This window comes from Hoplias malabaricus, chromosome 8 (genome assembly GCF_029633855.1).
Source record: "Hoplias malabaricus isolate fHopMal1 chromosome 8, fHopMal1.hap1, whole genome shotgun sequence".
Classification (NCBI taxonomy): Eukaryota; Metazoa; Chordata; class Actinopteri; order Characiformes; family Erythrinidae; genus Hoplias; species Hoplias malabaricus.
In genome coordinates, this window is record NC_089807.1 from 28108232 (window position 1) to 28123136 (window position 14905).

Below are 14905 nucleotides of genomic sequence, written 5' to 3' on the forward strand. Positions count from 1 at the left end.
AGAGACATTGAAAGGTTAGTGCACAAAATAATAGTTACAGGAAAGCATGAAATTATATGACAGAGGATGCACATGAGTTTAAACCTACTAAATTCAAAGTCTGGGCTACAAAGCCCAGAGAATTTGGGCTGTTGACAAGGGAAACAGTGTGATTTTGAGTGGCAGAGTACCATTCAATACATGTGGAAAGAGCTGGCGTAAATTATATGAGCATAATCATCCAGCATCCAGATATACTCCTAGTATATATAATAGATATAGTACCTAGATATAGTACCTAGATCTAGATATAATACCTAGAGTCAGACCTTCCTAGAAATCTGTACATTGTTACTACAGGAAAGAGGGAGAAAAATGCTCAGTTGATACCATTCCTCAGCTCTACAAAATGAAGATCAACCCCTATGGAGTCGGTGAGATCTGCTCTGCCTCTGTGCTCTCAGATATCTCTAGAGATGGAGAGATAAAGCTGATGAATGAGATGGGCATCTCATACCTGTCCACCTCAGGCCTCAGGCTCTTCTCCCTCTCCAGCATGGCTACGATCAGTTTGCCCCATTTTTTCTCCACGTCGTTGGGGTGGTAGCCCTGCGGCAGCTGAATACGACCAAACTCAATCCACACCTGCCAACCCAACATGAAAAACATCAAGCTGAAAGCTCCTCCAGACACGCAGACACCAGATCTGACATACTTTCAACATAATCCTTTGCAATGTCACCAAAATGACAATATTTACAATAATTCAATGAACGCTGACCTCTAGCATTCTGTAAAGATGTTTAATCCTGGTCTTCTCATTCTCTTTCGGCGGGATTTCGCTCTCCTTGAAGTGCAGGTATTGCGAATAAAGTGCCTGTGGAAAAAGAATGAAAAATGACATTAGCATATTCTGAATATGTCTGCTTTGTAAACCTAATAAAATCATGTTCAGTGATCTTCGTACCAGCATACTCTGAATAGAGCACTCCACTCTGGTCTGATTATCTGAAGCTAAACTCTAGATCTTTAGTATGATTTTAAGACTCGTTAACATAAGGGGGACGCTACACATTCTGAAAAGTGATCAGGCTCTCTGCCTCAGGCTTCCAAGCTACATCTAATGAGAGTCAGGATCAGTGAGTCTCATCTACCAGCTGTTGAACACTGAGAGAGGAATTCATTTTCTACCCTGTTTTGTCTTTTGAAAAGCATTCCATTGCAATTAAATCTTTAGATGCAACGAGTGTTTTCAGTGTTTGACAGGTTCGCAATCTTCTGTCTTTCCAGGAAAAGTTCAGAAAACTCTCAGAAACTGCAATGACTGGCCATTTTGTCCAATTACAGCATTATTTCCACTTGTAAGTTATATAAAAGATTTTACAGTTATGGTAATGTGTGAGCATTATTGCAGTGGGCTTAGGAATGAGGCTGGAATCATCAATAACCCTATATTTTTTTATGATAAGAATATATTTTGAAAAAAAATAATTAAATAGCATCCTAAAAATGGCTATAAAAATATGGGGCTTATTTTGTAGCCAATTTTCAACATTTACAATAAAATACAGTAAACAATACTTACATAATTATACAGTAAAAATAAACGTAAAGTAAACATTTTGAACAATGTTAATAAGTCTATGTGTGAAGATTTTCACTTCTGGTATTTTTATTTTATAATTAATTTTCTATTTTTTTTTATAAAGGACTGTGCCAATTTCAAACAAGAATACATGTATAAATATATATATATATATATATATATATATATATATATATATGAAAACACAAAATCATCAAATTTTTCTGTAGTTCCTCAAACTTACAAATATTGAGGAAGGTCAATGCTCAGTCAAGCATTTTACCCTGTAGCACTGAGAAAAAACTTTGTAAGATCCTGGTGGTAATGGAAATAAATAGATGTACTGTGACTCACTTTAAGTTCCACAGGATTACGGGGAAAGTTTCTGTCAGACATGACAGAAATATTGTGTTTGATCCACTGGCTGAGGTAATTGACCATATTCTGGTATTCCACCCATTTAATGTCGACATCCTATTGGAAGAAAAAAAAAAAGATTACTCTGAAAGGCCCCCCTACTGTTCAAAAGTGCACCATCCTCATGAGGATTTTTCAATACTGTGTTTCTGCTGCTTTGTAAGAGCTATAGACTCTCATACTTTATTAAATGATTATTAATAACACTTAAAAACAGAAAACTCTCACATAAAGCCCCATAACTTCAGTGCCCAAAAATCATTTTTGCACACTTTTGCCTTTATCTCAAATAGAGTGAATCAGCTGAGACATAATCATGGTCAAAAATCAGCCTTTTAAAATTTGCACTAGACATAAAATCTAATGTAGCAAACTTAACAGACATTTATTCTAATTTAGACAACAGAGAAAAGTCCAACTGTTGAAATGCATGAACCGAGATGAGGATATTGCTTTGTTCTTGCTTCATAGCTGGGTAATATTGACTTATTTTTGCAGTTACGCATCACTTAAGATGGAAAGCCTTCGAATTCAGGAGGTGACTAACTTCATTACCAAAAGTGCTACAAAACTAAACAACTCGAGTTACAAATGAGTTTCTGTGATAATTCAAACAGTGAATAAAAGACTACAGACAAGTTCAACTTCAGCTACATACAAACAACACTTGTTTTTTTTTTTTCCCTTGAACATTCTATTCCACCTTAAAAGACGTGGAGCTTCTGATCGTAAACAAACCAGAAAGAACCATGTTTCACCACAATCACAAATGTCCCTATTAAGAGAAGTGTGTGGTGATGTAAATGTGCAGTTTTCACTGAGGCAAAAAGCTTCAGTGTAAACCAGATTTGTCTTGGCTCATAACTCTCATTAGAGGTAGACAAAAATTGCAGACATTTCATTCCTAGTCAGTCCATTGCTATGAGAAAAATTCAGCTATCTGGAAAAGAGATGCAGAACTGCAATCATTGTCCAGTCTCTAAAATGACACCAACACCTCAGTCAGATAACTAAAATACACAAACCACAGGCACACAACTCTGGAGTAAACATGTCTGTCTGCAGCAAGAATAAGACACATTGGCAGAAAGTATATTAGTCTGAGAAGGGAGGGAACAGATGTAGAATAAATAGAAGTAAACAGCTTTATTTCAGCTCATATTTAAACAACAAAATATGCTGGGAATATGAAAATAATGGCAAATAAATTTGTTTTACTCACATTTGCACTGATGCCCTCAACACCCTCCGGTACTTTAGGGAAGACATCGTATAATGTTGATACATAAGTAATGACTGACTTCTCATCTGGAGACGTTACATCCACATCTGTGGAAACCACAGGAACTGAGTTAAGCCAACAGAAGTGAAACATTGTGTTTCACATGCAGAAAAAGTAAAAGAATTAAGGGGCACTGATTTAGTTTTGTCATTTGGGCATAAACGGTGCTCCATTACAATAGCATAAGTATAATAATAGCGTCATTATATGCATTCATAATGTAGAAAGTGTATAATAAAAATGAAAAATTAAACAGTGTTTAAAAAAAACGGTGCCAGGAATAAAAAGCCTATGACATTAATGTGTCGCATATTCTTATGAACAGTACTCTATGGAAAAGAGGCAGTGAATATGAGTTACTAGTACCTGAATATTTTATATCTTGCACAGACAAAAATGGACAGTGTATGAGTGTTTGACTCACCCTCTGGGTCCAGTAGCCGAGCCACTCCCAGCTGCTCAGCCACATTGAACGCCTGCTCTAGGTTTGATCTGCTACTCTGTGCTGATACTTTGCTCATATCCACCAGGTCAGGCCTGTAGAGAGAAAGAAAATGTCCCTGTGCTTAGCTTACACAGCCCTACATCCAGTTAAACAGGAGGACTAATGATTCTTCTTTGTAATGAAACATGAGTTGGTTATTGTTCTTTAAACACTACCAATAACCATGAAAGGCTCAGAATAGAATTGTTTATGACAAAAAAAAATGGATTAAGTTAACAATAAAATATAAAATTATATAAAGCTGATTTTGCCCATCCCTACTAGCTACTTAAAACATTGACTGTTATGACACTGTTGTCAGCAAGAAGGAGCAACGTTAAAAATGCCATAAAAAATGCAGTATTATCCCTCAAGAATGTCAATTTTTTTCCTTTTTAGATGAATGCAGAGTGAACTACCTTTTTCAGAAATGTATCATTTAAATACACAATTTTAAACCTAGAATAAAATTCTAGAAAAGATTTTTGTATAGAAATTAGGGGTGGGCGATATGGCTCTAACATAATATCAGGATATTTCAGGGTATATTCAGGAATATCAATAATCATATTTTGGCAATATAAAAAAATACTTTTATTTATTTTTAGTTTTCTTACAATTTCAAACATTCAGATGAAACAACAAACAAATGTGTAAACATTTGCTTATTTTGTAAACAACTGTAACTTACCAAGATTCTGACATTGTACAAAATATAAATACAATATTTTTCTATTTGGTTTTATATCCAAATCACCTCAACATGACTGAAGACACTCTTCTACTGAAGCAAATTCTTTAAATGCATAGCAAATTGCCACTGCACCTGTCGCTGTGCCTAAATGACGTAATGAATATATGCCATATTACATGTAACTACATGACGTTATTATGTAAATAAGTCAGAATTATCAAATTATCATGATATTATTTTTTTATGGTTTGAAAAAAAATTTACAATATTATTGTGCATGACATGATATGGCACAGGTCTAATATAAATTACAGTTATTGGTGACAGGTATGGCTTGCTTGCTCCTGAAACAAAGTAGCTATCAATACATATGGCCATATGGCTGTAAGTTCATTCATATAACTCAGACAAGGCAGTGATGTATTAGTTAGACTCTAGTAAAGCATACAGGAAATACCTCCGTGGGCTAATACTTTCCAGTACTTTCATCAAGTGTTTAAGAACAATAGAAATCCTCTATGGACAACAGTTTACAGGTCAGTAGGAAAATTCCACAGAGTTCACTAACATACACAAGCCACAGACACACAACTCTGGAGTAAACAAGCCTGCATAGAGCAAGAATAAGACACAATGGCAGAAAGTATATTAGTCTGAGGAAGAAGGGAGAAGAAATCTGCATCTGCATTAAAAGCCTGATATAGGACAGAACTCAATGGATCAATTTTCAAATGAAGTAAAACACCAGCATTAGGCATGTACTGGCACTGAATCTTAGACTGGAGACTAGGCTTTCCACACAGCTGATGACAGGGGATATACAATCTACTGGGAAACATGTGACTATCTACAGAACAGAAGTAGGACATGAGGAAAGAATGTTATATTTAGACTGGCCTGTGTGTGATTAAGTCAGGTGAACACTCCTGACAAAAAGACAAGTCAATATACTGTATGGCTGAAGTTAGGCCTGTCACAATAATTACATTATCAATTTATCATATGATATATGAATATTTCCTTAATATTTTTGCTGACTTCAATATCACTATCAATGTGATACTTGCATTATCATGCTATTATTATCATATTATCATAATAGCAGGGGCATAATATTATCTTAAAATGACAATAATATCGTTTATCTACATTATTTATGGGATGATTTATCAACCACAAAATATGGATATGGTGTGGGTTTAAAAATGACTATTTGTGTTCAAGGAAGCTGAATTCACTTATTATGATTATTATTATTATTATTATTATTATGAAAATTTTACTGTTTGCTAAAATTCAAAATTAGCCAAGCTAAAAGTCTTGTGTTTTAAAAACAAACTGTTTATATGCATCAATGGCTGTTACCTGTATTTGTGAATAAGAGCATTAAATAGCCTTCCATCCCTCCAGGAGGTAGTGAAATTGTCACAACGGACACCAACATAGCCCTCAGTCATCTGCTGGGACCACAGCAGAAGCCTCTCCTTGGCCGTCATGTCCTCGGACTCCCCAGTAACGTGGATGTCCGAGATCTATAGGGAAGAAGCAGAAATAAACCCATATATATCATATTCAGAACAGTTTAAGAAAATCAGCCAAGGTAAAAATATTACAAAGAACAATACACAGACAAACATATGGTAAAAATCTAAGAGCATCCTGTCAACTCCTGACCAAATACAAGGAGGCCACCAAAAGTTATGATAATACATAATCTGCCATCTCACATTCACTCATTTCTAAGCATATATTAGAATAAATCTAAAATTAGGTATAATAATAATAATAATATTAATACTAATACTACTAATAATAATAATATTAATAATAATAATACTATCCTAGATCATCCTAGAGGTGGGGTGTAAGAAATAGATCTATTCTGTCCAGCAGGGCTCTGCAGTAAAAGTGATCTGTGGTGTATTTAGTGATGAATGACTTTATAAATCTGTATCTGTTTAAAAGACATGTTGACATTCCTTTAGTAAACTGAAGATAATATAATATTCAAATCCATCTTGAGCTACTACATTAAAGTTATTATATCCCCAACATATAACTTAAACATGTAATGTCTTTATTGTTTCAAGTGGGACAAGGTGAGACAGACTACTGCTGGAAGACAATACCATAACACAGTGTTGAGGGAATGAAAGCTGCTAATCTTAGTATTGCTCTCCTGTTCCTTTTATTAAAACTTATCTCTGAGCTCACACGGTGTATTTCATAATGGTCATTCATAGTTCAAAACATCAGGTATATATAAAAAAAAGCATGATGAGGTATTTAAAACCAGGGTTTATATGATGAATGTGTATTAATACCAGGGTTTTTCATATACATTTTTCAAACATTTTTATATTTGCTATAAAATTAAATGAAATATAAACATTATAAACATTAATAATAATAACATTTAATTTAGGTATAGGCTAAATTGTTTATTATTTAAAAGTTTGAAACTGCCCTCATTTCTGTATTAAATCTTATGTAAACATTATATTATTTTATTTATATTCAGTACCCTAATTCTACTGTGTCTTTCGTCATCGATGACATAGTCACCAGAAACTAAGCTTCTAACCACAGGTCTGAAGCTGTAGTTCCAACTACACAATTTAACGACAGTGTTGCAAACATTCGGTGGAACTACAGTTTTGAGAAACACCTGTGTCGTTGAACGATGGTTAGGACTATGCAAGTTACCAACGTAGTTACCTCGATAGTTCCAATGACTGTTTTGAGAAACACTTGCATCGCAACTGCATCGTTCCAACTATGTAAGTTGCTAACATAGATAGTAACTATGCTTTTGGGAACCGAACCCCGGGTCGACAAATATCACAATTACAAAAAGATTTACTTCAATGCTTAAATAAAGTTCAAATACAGAAAAATACATGTGAAATGATTGCAAATGGGATATGTTCATTATCATAACTGGTATCATTAATGACTAATATTGGAAATTACATACAATTTTTTACCAAAACATATTTATCTCATAAACACACAGTCCCATGTGTAGTTAGTACATGTGCAGTATACTCCAGAATGGATTACGTGGGGGAAAAAACACTACAGCTGCATACATGAGAGACTTGATAAGCCCATTACTGATATATTAAAAACAGAACACCACAGTAAATTACAGAATTAGCATAGAATTATCGAATAGAATAGAATCTGCTCATTAACCTAAAGGTGCAGAAAGGGTTAAATCACATCCTCTACTTTAATCCTACCTCCCTGTAATACATATGGCCAGTGTGATTGGCTGTGCCTTCCCTGCTATCATGTGAGACTCTGTAGCTACGTTTGATTGATAGCAGCGCCAAAACTGTAAGGAAAACTTTCCAGTCATAAGACTCAGGTGCATTGTGGGTGACACATGGGTGTCAAAAGCAAGTGAGGATGGGAGCAAAAAAGAAGAAGGTGGACATAAGGAGTTATTTTTCAAGGAAATGTGTCACTTAAAAAGTCACTTAAGTTCGCTAATGAAATGAGTCCATCATAAAACATTAATGGCAATGCTAGGCTTTGGCTCACAGCACACAAGCAGGCTACAATCATCTGTAGCTATGAAGACCATGGTTTGGAAATTAACTGCACAACAAACTGCCAACTGTCAGTTCTCTTTAACATTAATTTAACATTATATAATTTGTGAATTAAATTATGAATTGTTATTCAGTTTAAAAGTACGTAGAATAACATCTATGCCCTTACAAATCTATGCTCTTGCATTCACTTACTGCTGAAAATGGCAAGTGAGATCAACTGGACTAAATACTAACACAATTAATCATAATTAGAGCAAATTAAAAAAGTCTGAACGTCTTTCTATTTTTAAAGTTACATGCACCAAAGTTGTGTCTAGTTTTAACTACATCCTTTTTGTCCATTTCAGTTTTCTGTGACTCTCTTCTGAATCTATTAATTGTACAAATATTTTTTCAAGTCGTTTTGTGTAACATAATTGTAATCCAAACATTCAAACATTTCCTCACTCTTTTGTCATTTTATGATAAATGTTGCAAATGTTGCATTTCACTAAACTATAGTGGGATTTCACGATATATATATATATAAAAGCCTGAAATATAAATATATATATATATATATATATATATATATATATATATATATATATATATATATATTTCAGGCTTTGTTCATGCACATTAAGTCTGTATGATGATAATTTCCCTGTGCCAATATGTGAATGCACAAAAGCTGATAAATGCATTATGGTTGATGCAATGGCTCTAATTCAAAATGCTGTTATGAACATGCAATATGTCATAAATATGTCACAGAGGATATGAGAACTATATAGAAATTAATTAATTTGTTTATACAAATATTTATATTAAACAGAAATATAAAATTACTTGCTGGTCCTTTAAACTAACAACCAGCTGTTGATTTAGATCTGCATAGTTCATCAAATCACTAGAGATCTTCTCACATGACTAAGCACTGCTCTCAGGCTCACCCTTCTATAGCACTCAAATTAGGCCCTGCACTGGAGAGGAACACACCACAAAACACCATACAATCACACAACTGCCCAAATAGCACTACAACACACTGAAGTCCAAATTTTAGTAACCACACTGGCAACGACATTTAATTAAACTCAGTACAAACTTACAGGCCCATTCACAGCATAATTAAAGCTTGTGCTGTCCAAAAGGGAGAGAACATAGTGTTTAGACTGCTTGTACTGAAGGACTGAAGTTTGAAGCAAAACCCAAACACACTAAAATAGTTCTGAACTGAACACTGCCAACCACACACATACAAAAAAAAATGAAATAAATAACTCAGGTCCAAGTCAAGAATTCTTTGGAAATTAAAGGGATCAACAACAGTTAATGAAACAAACTATGGCGATAAGTTATGGAAAAAAAAATCGAACACACCAAAAGTGTTCTGCATTAATGAAGGCCAACAATGGAAAATTTCATCAGTCAATGTGAATGCTTCGGAAAGTAATGCAATGGAAAGAATCTGATATCCAGGTCAAATGAGCTGAAGTAATAAGTCATAAAAAAATGTCCAAACAATTCTGCACCAAACACTGGCCACTGTTGAGATGTCAAAGAATGAGTTTACATGCACATGGAAAATCAGATAAAAGCAATAATCTGATTTCTGCTTTGTAACAGCCAATAATATCACCGAAAAACATGACCTAAATTTCCTGCTGTTGCTTTTTTGTAAACATAGACCCACTTTACGTGTCAATATAGACCCACTTTACGTGTCTTATGATTTCTAAAATTACGCAGTGATGCTCTTCTCACAGCTTTCTCTACATTGCTGAGATGTAGACGAGTTTTTTAAAACGAGTGTCTGTTCTTGGATGCAGTTACAGCCAGAGACTGAGTTGCTAGACGCGTGTTTTTGGCGAGGACTGATGGAAGCAAATGGTGCTTAATGAATTTTCAGATAAAGAATGGTGAGAAAACTTTTAAATATGTGTCAGAGACGCTCTATACTCTGTCTGGTTATGTTTCCATGCATGCGCAGACTGAGAAATCAGAAACTATCAAGGTATGAGTATATACACATTGAGAAATCAGATTACTGAGCTGAAATCCAGCTTGCTTTGTTTACATGACCAAATGAAGTATCAGATAACTGCAAAAAAATCAGATTAAATATTTATTACTAAAGCCCCTGGGAACTCATTTTAAAATTTTTATTTTTTTTTAGAATGCGAAACTTGGGTGTTATGTGAAACTTTCAGCAAATTTAAATAAAAAACACAGAAATATGATAAATCTCTCCTAAAAAATGACCAGTACTGCTCTCCTCTCAATGTAGAATGGGCAGTCTTTAAAGTGGGTAATGCTTATGTCAGTATTACCCTGACCAATCACAAGACTTCCATTGCCATGCCTCCTCTCTGAGTGGAAGAGACGGGTGAGTTAAAGCTTAGGCGCCATTAGTGAGCGAACTAGCTATCCAGCTATTCACCAAGTTATGGGAAGGGAGTGAAAGACATAAATAGAGCAAGCACAGAACACAAATCAATACCGAATGAGGATGAATGGATTACGTCTGAGTACATCAGAGATAGCAGACACACTCCGTCGGCGTGTATAACATAGTAGCATCGGAGATAGCAGCCACACTGGACCAGCGTGTAGAGCAGAGTAGCAGTGGGAAACATTTACAACTTGTCAAAATAATCCTGGTTTCCTATTCACAGCAAAACTGACAAGCATAAACTGAAATTTACTCAGTAGTTATTTTACCTCAACATATTCATTGGAAGTAGTCTTTCCTTGGACAGTGTCCAAAAAGTCATGGGAAAGGGATGCTCCAGAGTATGTATTGGCCCTCCTCCTCCTCTTCCTGAGGGAACCGTTTCCCCTCCACCATCTCCCCTCAATGTGCTCCACTGCCCCCAAACTCACTGTCCTCCGTAACTGTCTCAGGAGAACCCTTTTCTCCAGGAGCTCACCTTTTTGAGCTATACATCTAGAGCTTTTGTTGACCCGGTGAAGGCTTTGTTCAACAGTAGGCCAGCTTTTGTCTCTGTCCAGCTGCCGCAGGTCTGTTCCTCTGACAGTTCTAAGTGCCAGATCTCGTCCAGTGCAAACCTCATTGCTGGTTCTGCCTGGTCTAGGCCTTGAAAACTCTGCATTCAGAGTGTCTGCCCCACTGTTGGACCTTTGGTCTGTAGCATTAGCATTAGAGAAAGAACCAGAGCTCTCTCCACCACAGCTTTCCCTGGAGTCACTGGGATGAAGCTCTCCTGACATCCTCTTCTTCCTCCTCTGGAAGTACCGGCGCCCTCGAAGCTCCTTGGACGTGGGGCTGAGTGGAGCTTTAGTGGGATCAATGTAACCCTCTTCATTATTGCCCCTCACACATCGACAAACATTACCCATGACTTTCACTCACACATACTGCCCCTAATAAATGTCTAAAGAGCCAAAAAGTAACAGCTGAAAGAGTAAAAAATCCAACAAGCTCTCTTAGGCTGGAAAATCTTATTTTCCCTGTTCATGTCTGTATCCAAGCCAGACACAGACGAAAATGCTTTAGCAGTGAACCCTAAAGTCCCAACCCCAGTAGCCAATCTGAGCCGAAGTTTCTCTTAGCGCTCTGCTGACACGTTCCAAAGCTCCTACGTGTTCCCGGCGCCTCACGTCAGCCTCAAAAGTCCCTGCTGACCTTTGAGACTGCTCCCTTTGCCCTGTTAATCCAAAACAAACACCATAAAGGCAGCGTGGCTCAGAGAACAGTCACTCCAGCAGAGCAGTAACTTCCTCTGCCTTCATGGAAAGACCGTTCTTGTGTGTAAACACACACACATCTAGAGAGCCCTGCCACTGGTGCTGATTCTCCCCAGGCTGATTCGTCTGTGAGTGGTCAGGGGCAGGGATGGTGGGGTTGAGGGGGGTGTTTATGCTCCATTCACAGCCTCACAGACTCTGATCGCAGCATATCGCCTGTGAAAGTGCTGCTCAGCAAGTTCAGCCCTTCAGACAGCATGAACCAGCATGGGAGGACCACAGCCTATCGCATGGGCTTTAAAAATAACAAGGCAGCGTGGCTGGCTCAACAGATATGCCACAGGCCGAGGTGCCCCAGACGACAAAGGTCTCGTTCTGTTTTTTTTTAAAACAGGACACACACTGGACTGAATACAGACCCAGGCATGGTTTAAGTCTCATTTGAAAAAACAGGGCTTATCAAAGGACTTCCCAAAATAATATTCGGAATATACCACGTCCTTCTTCAATTTTAACTTTAACTTTAAGTTATTTACCCAGCTACTTGAATATTGTGAGCTAACTGAACTTCAAATATGAGGGCAGAACTAGAACAGAGCTAAAGAAAAGACTTCATTTAACTCTACATTCTCTAATAAAGTAGACAATTTGAATAATAAAAAAAAAACTTTTGTGATTTCAAAGATCAGACTGTTTAAATATTGTTTGCTTAGTGAACTACTGAAGATAAACTGCTAAACTGCAATTATTCATTTATAAATATAAACAAACCGCACAACCAAGCTCACTAAAGACTACATTTATTAACAAATAAAGGCAGATTTGTTTCACCTTAATGAGGGTTTTAAAATTGACCTATAACCAGACTATCTGACATTCAGACATTAATTTTATATTTAGATTAAATATGAAGATAATTGAAGTGGCCAGCAACCCGGGTCCTTCAGAAACATATCACTGTCTACCAAATAAACACCAATGCTCTTCATTTTGAATGAGACCATTTTACTCTTTTGCATTTCCTCTGTTAGGTTTGATTTGTGCAGAAATGTATAAGAAGACATCAAGTGGTTCAACTAGAATAAGTCTCCCTGCAGCTGGAGTTAAAAGAGATTCACTGAACTATCCAGCGTTTCAACAACTGGGGGCATCACTAGTATTCATGAACCAAACAGCATTTACTATTGAAAACAGTATTATATTAATCATCGAACCAGGCCACCAATGCACAGTAGATGATATGATATATAAAATCATTTAAAATAAATAAATAAATATACAATAGATGTATCTGTTATTAGATTTATAATATCATAACTTATTTAACCCAGCACTTTTTAGTATGTATATAAAATCTCATTAGCTAATAGTAAGTATAAAATAAAGCATTAAATAAGGTTAAAACATATTTTTTCCATTCATTGTCCGTAACTGCTTATCTAGTTCGGAGTACTGGTGGGTTTGGAGCCTACTCGGAATCACTGGGCACAAGGCACCCACGCTGGAGGGGGCACCAGTCCTTTACAAGGAGACACTCACACTCACACCTATGGACACCAATCGGGACAAGGGGAGAACACACCACAGACAGAACTCTTCACAGACAGTCACCCAGAGCAGGACTTGAACCCACAACCTCCAGGACCCTGGAGCTGTGTGACAGCGACACTACCTGCTGTGCCACCGTGCCTCCCTAGTTTAAAACATATTTTTCTATTAAATTAAACCTATACAAGCAAGCATAGGGTGAGTGTGAGTTTGATGTATAACTGTGTTTTTAATATGACCATGTATCATTGCCCCGGGAAACTTTCCACATGGTGGCTCTCGTTTCATGTATCCTCTCATTTAACAGGCTCCTTTCTCTGACTGTAATGGCAGCAGCCACTAAAATGCAAGAAATGAATTGACCAAACACTCTCTGCTGTGGAGGACACTGAAGTTATTAGATATTTTATTTTTCAGGTTTTGTTTGTTTGTTTGTTTTCAATCAGCCTATTTAATTTCTTTTTTTTTCATTCCTTCTTTGAACAGTGGTTGCCTGGGGATGCACGGAATTCATACACAATGTACACACCCTTTATTGATGGAGATCAAAAGATTTTGCCCAGAGAATAGGGGAATGGTATTCACACACCCACACGTTCTCAGGTGTATACATCAATGACACTTTCAAACCTTGTAGAAAAAAACTGAAGGGGCAAATATTTGCATAAATCCAAGTGGGAAGTGCTTATTTTAAAGCATGTTGAGGCAGCAGTTCTGCGTGGAGAGAGCCTGAAAAAAGACTAATCATGAGAACAGTGTAGGCAGTCTTCCATATTGGAGCTACAACAAGATTTAAGAGCTGGGGTGTGTAAATTGTGTAAAACATCATTACCTGATTAGGCCCCATAGCCATCAGCAATTGTAAGTAATATAACGGGGTGTAGTATGAGTTTATTATGCATAATGATAGATAAACAACAGCCTTCTAAGGAAAAATGATAAGCATATATTCAGCATGGCAATGTAGCCACAGGAAAAAAGCTTCTTAAGCCAGAGGAAAAGCTCATATTTCCCGCCAATATAATACACGATGACGTTACTATTGTTTTAAATTTGACACATATCTCTGTAAGTAGCTAAAATATTGAAATAGCGGGTTAAGCAAAGTATTTTGGCCTATTAAGATCATTTATTTATATTCATACGGTTATGGCCTTCATACGGTCTATTCAGAGAGTCTGCTCATACTTAAGCTGGCAATGCTGGTCTATTGTGTCAATGTTATTGTTTTCAAACTGGCATTGTGGCCATTTATTCATTTTCTGTATTTACTTCATCCAGTTCAGGGATATATAGAACAGGGACTACAAGAACAGGATGAAGAGAATTTTCTGAATTTTAAAGTCAGAAACAATAGGTTTTCATGTTTAAAGAACCTAGTGTTTTTGACTTAGCTCTGTCTAAGAGGGTACAGTGGTGTAACAAATTTGGCAGTTAACATTCTCCTCCAAGTGTGTTCAGGTTTCCAACTACACTGTATAGTCAACAGTTCGAACAGTGTGTTATGTTATATATATATATATATATATATATATATATATATATATATATATATATATATATATATGTGTGTAACATAACACACTGTTCGAACTGTTGACTATACAGTGTAGTTGGAAACCTGAACACACTTGGAGGAGAATGTTAACTGCCAAATTTG

The 14905-nt window shown here is 36.3% G+C and overlaps 1 protein-coding gene across 1 annotated transcript in view; it reads right to left on the reverse strand.

Moving 5' to 3' along the window:
* The window catches only part of dst (dystonin), a 194724-nt gene that overhangs the window by 102731 nt on the left and 77088 nt on the right, over window positions 1-14905 (reverse strand). Inside the window, exons 11-16 of the mRNA XM_066678377.1 lie at window positions 5807-5973; window positions 3688-3800; window positions 3204-3310; window positions 1919-2038; window positions 761-856; window positions 497-624 (exon numbers count right to left, since the gene is read on the reverse strand). Of these exons, the coding sequence (XP_066534474.1) occupies window positions 497-624; window positions 761-856; window positions 1919-2038; window positions 3204-3310; window positions 3688-3800; window positions 5807-5973 (731 nt within the window). The remainder of the gene's footprint in view (window positions 1-496; window positions 625-760; window positions 857-1918; window positions 2039-3203; window positions 3311-3687; window positions 3801-5806; window positions 5974-14905) is intronic.